General features: G+C 30.8%; 1 protein-coding gene across 1 annotated transcript; it reads left to right on the top strand.

Annotated features, from left to right (window-relative positions):
* Positions 1-4,757: 4,757 nt before the first annotated feature.
* On the top strand, positions 4,758-6,096 carry LOC132635717 (protein CHLOROPLAST VESICULATION). Its single transcript, XM_060352224.1, has 2 exons — positions 4,758-4,974; positions 5,574-6,096. The coding sequence occupies exons 1-2, from the start codon at positions 4,874-4,876 to the stop codon at positions 5,908-5,910; spliced, it is 438 nt and encodes a 145-aa protein (XP_060208207.1). The 5' UTR covers positions 4,758-4,873; the 3' UTR covers positions 5,911-6,096.
* Positions 6,097-6,875: the final 779 nt, after the last annotated feature.

Raw genomic sequence — 6,875 nt, 5'->3', positions numbered from 1 at the left:
CAGCTATTGAGAGTAATAGTCTCAGGTGTTGAGCTGCCAATACAAACAGTCAGCTAAAACCTGTTGTTTAATCAATAAAATAACAATGAAGTTATCCTAAAATGAAGACTCTTCGACCAAAATAAGCTATTATTTTAGCCAATTCACTAAAATAATACATTTTTTTGAAATTTTACAGAACTAGAATAAACGTATTTCACGTATTAGACATTATTTTATTCAAAAAATTCAACGGGCAAAAAAGTTAAAGGTTAACGGTGTTAAAGGGTAAGTCGTTACTGTGAGTAACGTTTTATGGTTAATACGTTACTCTGAGTAACGACTCTAAAGAATACAAAATCTAACATTGATTGATCTTAAAGTCGTAACTCAAAGTTACAACTTCAGGCTAAAACGTAACTGATAGTAACGATTCTACATAATCCAGGCACGAGCAGTTAAATCCTGCAAAGAATTCTTCAAATTACGAACTCTTCTGATTGATGTAATTATAAAACTTTACCGACAATATTGATTACCCTTAAAAAAAGGTATCGATTAGCCTTACAAAAAGATACTGATTAGCCTTAAGAAAATATTGATTAGCCTTATAAAAAAAAGTATTGATTAGCTAAATAAAGTAGCAGTTTTTCAATTTCAAAACAACACCAGCAGTGGGAAATTATATGAGCAGAAGTTGGTTAATTCTCCCTTTCAACATTTTCTTATACATTTTAAAGTGCAAGATGGTTAAGACCCAAAAGAAATTAAAGATACAATGTCTTAAGTTTACAACAATAACTACTAGTAATTAATGCTTATATATCACAGTCTTTTCTTATATGAAAATTAAGAAGCAACCATCTTTCATATCTACTGCTTAACGAAAAATACTCCATCTTCTAGAAACAAAACAATAGCTAAATTTGATCTCTCAATTCACTTCGCTGGAACTAAATTTGTATAAAGCAAAACGGCAGCTAAGAACGGTTTCCATCAAGTTGTAGACTAAGAGACCTTATTGAATCATATATACTCCATAAAATAAAGAACTCAAATCAGCTAGGATAAAATAAAGAACTCAAATCAGCTAGGATAAAATAAAGAACTCAAATCAGTGGAACATTGAAACCATTAATTAACCATAAAACGTTACTCACAGTAACGTATTAACCATAAAACGTTACTCGCAGTAACGAATTACCCTTTAACACCGTTAACCTTTAACTTTTTTGCCCGTTGAATTTTTTGAATAAAATAATGCATAATACGTTACTGCGGAATACGTTTATTCTACTTCTGTAAATTTTCAAAAGAATATATTATTTTAGTGAATTGGCTGAAATAATAGCTTACTTTGGTAAAAAATTCCTAAAATGAATTGACAAAGATTAAAAATGACCAATTTAGCCCCACAAATGTCAGGTAGACATGTTGACCCTCAGCTGGTTATTTCCCTATTAGTAGTAGATTCATATCTTAAATATTACTAGTAAAATTTAATACAGGATTCATGCCAAATAAATGGAGATGCTTGTCATCACCAGAAATGGCATAAGTGAGATAAAATAAGTACTTTTTACCTTCGAAACATGAAGAATATTGAATAACAGCCAAAATATATATAATGATTTTGTCATGGTGTATCTAATTATTCTTTGCTCAATTGAACAACTAATTATTCTTTGCTAAATTGAACAACAATCGAAGTGTTATGGTTGATACAATATATGTGGTTTATTTTATTTCTTATCTACCTCCTTTTTCGAACAATATTAGTGAGCACACTCCCATGTTAATTACAATGCTAATTAAAGTTGTATATGCTAATCATTCAAGGTAGAAAGTTATTAAAATTAATCATTCATGTGGGCCTTTAGGACAATTCAAACAGTGGCGCCTACTATGAACATGATGGTCCTCATAGCCTCAAATTATTCACATGAATTATTCATAACCACATGAGACTTTTCTGAAATTTCTAGGTAAATCTTCTTCTTTTTTAACAATCCCATCAGATCTAACAAATAAAATTTGTTAAATATTTGACGGAAATAAAAAGTGTTTATATTCGACAAACTCAATAGGATACCTACGTTTAAGGGTATGGATGCTTCGGCACCCATTGGCTTCGTCCAAAATATTCTGTGTAGGCATAAAATAATAATTAAAAAATTTATATGGTAGCCATGAGCACCCATTATGAAAGAAGTCCTAGTGAGTGCTTACGGTATGCAAAGCTCTCTTGCATAAAGGGTATTTATGTATTTAAGTTGCATGTCTAAACTATTGTTTTGTAGGAAGTTGTTATTAGTGTTAAAAGATTGATATATAAAATATCTCAAGAAATTTAAAGGCGAATAACTGAATTAGCCAAAGAATATATTTAAGACGAGCTATTGTTTTTCACTAGATTATCTATTTGACAGGCACGAAAAAGAAAACTAATTGACAGGCGCATTTTCCAGAATTATTTAATTTTCTTTTTTATTTTCTTCTAGATTTACTCAAATACTATTTGAATTTATTAAAAGAAAAAAAAGAAGAAGAAACATTAAAAGATAAAAAGCTAAAACTAGCGGAACTTGTTCAGTTTTATGATCGGTTTGTCTACTTATAATTAAACATCCTAGTAATCAATTTGAATTATATCAAAAAATTGATGGATCCGACCCGGACGAGTACCCATGTTTGGTCTTTGTGACTACCGTAAAATCTATACTAAAATTAGTTAAGTACCATGAGTTGTAAATCTTGGATCCGCTACTGGACAAACTTAGAGCACCAAAATTATTAGAAGTATGTTTAAGAAACCAATTGAGCGTACACTCAAATATAACTGACCATGTCATTAATTTTCTATAGATCTGCCACTAGAAAAATAGTTTTAAGTTAGGAATACCTTAAAATGATATATACATGCATTTTATTTTCATGTGAATTTTCTTATTTTTTCTACATGTATTTTACTTTCATGTGAATTTTCTTATTTTTTCTGCATTGCTAATGAAGAGATTAGTCACGTACTCACTTAAAGTTCTTGCTCCTGTCCTGTGTAATGCGTGCTCCAATTAATTAGATCCATCACATGAGATTCTTTCTTTTTATGTTTTAAAATTATTTCAACGTGCTTAATTTCTTTCTATGAAGATAAACATTGTAGGACTTAATTGTACTCCCTCCATAATCCATCCCAATTTGTTTGAATGTTTACCAGTTTGGGCAGTCAAACAGTTTTTTCTTTAACTACGATTTTCTCCAATGCTTATCCTATATTGTGAATTATTAAGTATGCAGACTTATAATACTTTTTTATGTAGCTTTCAAATATGTAAATTTTATTATAAAATACTCGAAAAATCTATGTTTAAAATTAAGTCAAAGAAAAAATCGTTTGACTCCCTAAATTGGTGAATCTTCAAACAAATTGAGACGGAGAAAATAATAATTTTCAGATGAAACTAAAGAAAATGATTGAGTACTATCATCAAAAGGGATCCTTTAGTTACGTGGGATGGGACAAAGAAGGATCACTATGGGTTGAGATATCCCGTGAGATTATTTTGTTTCAACTTTTATATGGGATGCTACCGATCATTTTAGTACAAATGATGAGATAAAATAATTTAGAGACTAATTAATTTTTTTTAACAAATGCATTATAAAATTATCCCGCATTTTATTCCGAAATTATTATTATTCTTTATCCTGCTAACCAAATGAAATTTTAGCTCGTGTGTAATGCGTGCAAGCAATGTGGTATTGAAAGAAGTTAAAATGCGTAGCTTTCATATTTTTGTTGGTTTGAAGTTGGAACACACGTAAACAGTAAGGAAACAAGCGTTACAAGCTGACACGCTAAAAAAACCTTGGGGTAATTACAGAAATCTGCTCAACATTTTATCTAACTACAAAGACCTCCCCCAGAGTTTTAAAAAGCTAATTTCAGGACCATAACTACACAAATTTGGAGGTAACCTAATATTTCACTCGTGCTATTCTCTGCTTAGATACATTGTCTTTCCCTTTTTTCCCTTTCCTTTCTCATCTCTCTAATATTTGTCATTCTTTGTTCTACTTTTTTTTTCATGGTTTGAAGTTATACAATTTAATCATGACTGTTATGAATTAATCATGACTGTTATGAAATGATGTCTTTTATGCATTATAATTTTTTCTTTACTTTCACTAATTTTCTTTTGACATTAGTTAATAAATATTCAAAAGGAAAAACATTCTAAGAACCTTCGTGTTGATAAACCTTCTAATTAAATGTTATTCTTCTCGAGAGATCAAGCCGAATCTCATGGATGAACTTTTTCTTTTCTTCATTTTTAAATTACATCGGGGGGTTTAAGTGCTATGCTACTGATGAAGTCTGAGCTCTTCACCTTAATTGTAGAAGGCCCGGGAGCTCACCAAATTAGCTACTCGGCCCTCAATTACGCCCCGTGGGCGAACTTGTTCTATCACTTGGTATTGAGAGAGTAAGAGTGTGTGTGTTTAATTATAAGTTTTGAAACTTCAAATAGAATTTGTTTAATTAGACTAACCTCAGGGGAGGTTTACGGGAATAACAAAAAATATAGAATCTTCCTAGAAAGAGTATAATTGATTGATAGAATTAGCCAATTAAGGGTCCTGCCGACTTGTCCACAAGAAAGGAAATTAGGCCACTTGTGACTTGTGAGTAGCTTTCAGGTACCGTAAACTGACCAACAACTCCATCAAACCTCATTCAACAAAAAAGAAAGTACAAATTATAAATATCTAACGAAGCAAGTACTACTATTACCAAAGCTAAAGGGAAAAGAAAACTATAGTACCGTGAAGTATTAGTACTACTCTTTGCTTTCTCTTCTTCATTTGTAAAGAGAAAACGAAAGTATCAAAGATGGCTGTTTCGACAAAGTTGTGCCTTAATCTCTCCCCTCAATCTCCTCCTACTTCTAATAACTCAATTCCTCCACCTTCAAAGGCTACTCAAGTTTCTTGGTGAGTCTATTTTTACACAATCATATCTTGCTTTGCAAATTTGGAATTTTGTCAAAAGGAAATTGCCTCTATGACAAATAACACATTTTCTATTTCATTTTATACGTTAGTCTTTTCTTTTTAATACGTTTAAAAAAATGATAGGTACCTTTTTAAAATTTAGAAATTCTTCAACTTTAAACTTCTTATTTTATACGCATCTAATGACTTTCTTTTTGGTCATAGAATGCAATTAGTTTTTTTATTTACTTTTCTTCATATCTACTCAATCACAATCATATAAATGAGATTGAAGGAATATATACTTACTAATTGTACCGATTGCATTGATTTTTGTACTTTAATATGTTACTTTTAGTGCTATAAAGTTATATATACAAAAAGGAATCATTATTGTCCCATTTGACCAACAGGTCACACGGTCAACATCTAACTTTTCATTCATATGCCTTCATCCCAAAAAGATCTTCTTACAATCTGACACAAACTCCCTTAATTCTTCACATCTATATTTTATTTTTCAATTTCATATTAGTAATAATCTATACCCTTTTCCCTTGCTATTTATTTAAACTATCATTTGTCCATTTTTCCTGCAGGCAAAGAAAAGAAAAATCATGGAAAAGCCAATGTGTATTAGGGATGGCATGTGTCGTAATTGGATTAGAATCTGACAGCTTAATATTTGGTAATGAAGAGATTAGTGCTATCGCTGGAGACATGCAATTACATGTTGCAGGAAAATCAATACAAAAATGGAGCGAGAAAAGATCGTGTCCTCCATGGAATGGAAACTCATTAGAAACCATCGTGCCGGAGAACTTGCCAAGGCCGGTGACACGTCGGAGATGGGAAACTGTTGATTATAATACTACTCAATCTGCACCAGAAGTAAAGTTGGTGACAAAAAATAGTAAAGGGTGCTTCACTATGTGAACATACTAGTAACAAAGTTTATTGTCCATGTAGTCAGGGAATAGTTGGGTATAGGTAAAGGGTTGAATTGGACTCCTTCATTAATGTTATTTTTATTTTTTATTATGGATAAATAGTTGTATTCTCTTAACATAAAGAAAAAAAAAATTTGGCGTAATAGTAAAGGAGATTAGGAAAATTGTTATAGGTCATAGTATTTCATTATTTTTTGTGAATCCTTCGTATTAACTTTTTGGCTACACCACTGCCTGTACTAACTAATTACTGTTTTATATATAAGATTTCATATATAAGAAGGCTAATAAAAAAACATTGTGAGCTTAATTTGTTTTGGTTTCTAACTAATTACTGTTTTATATATAAGATTTCATATATAAGAAGGCTAATAAAAAAACATTGTGAGCTTAATTTGTTTTGGTTTCTGATTGATTAATGTATACCAGCATGAAGGCTGAGCAGTACATGATTGGCACTTTGGCAGTTTATTTGCAGTACATACAGTACAAGAATGTACTTATAAGATGAAAATCAGAAAAAGACAATTTTTGTAATTCGGAGACCCACTTTACACATGGTTGCTCATCAGCCTATAACCAAAAGAAAAAGGCCCGAACCAATTGATTTATGGGAATTTTACAAAAATGATTACACTTCGGGGTTTAAATTTTGCCATAGCTATAGTTTCAATATTTACATGACATAGCTACTGTTTTCCCGCTGTATTCAAAAAATGACTCGCTGTATTTATAAAACACAGCTTAGCTGTATTCATGAATACAGCGAATAATTTTTTTTCAAAAATTAGTCATATGTATTCAACTCAGTTGTAGTCACGTCAATTGTATTCAACTCAGTTGTATTCATTTATAGCTACTTTTACATTGTATTCACTTTATTGTATTTGAAAATCAGTGGTATTCAAACAATATAAATACAAAAAAATTGTATTCAGCTTGCACAACTGA

The sequence above is a fragment of the Lycium barbarum genome, chromosome 4 (assembly GCF_019175385.1).
Source record: "Lycium barbarum isolate Lr01 chromosome 4, ASM1917538v2, whole genome shotgun sequence".
NCBI classification, from domain to species: Eukaryota; Viridiplantae; Streptophyta; class Magnoliopsida; order Solanales; family Solanaceae; genus Lycium; species Lycium barbarum.
The sequence above is the reverse complement of the archived record's forward strand: the minus strand, read 5'-3'. Positions and strand labels throughout refer to the sequence as shown.

Coding starts and splice junctions, on each gene's coding strand:
- LOC132635717 (XM_060352224.1), top strand. CDS start 4,874: ATGGCTGTTTCGACAAAGTTGTGCCTTAATCTCTCCCCTCAATCTCCT. Junction 4,975..5,573: donor AAGGCTACTCAAGTTTCTTG/GTGAGTCTATTT, acceptor TTTTTCCTGCAG/GCAAAGAAAAGAAAAATCAT.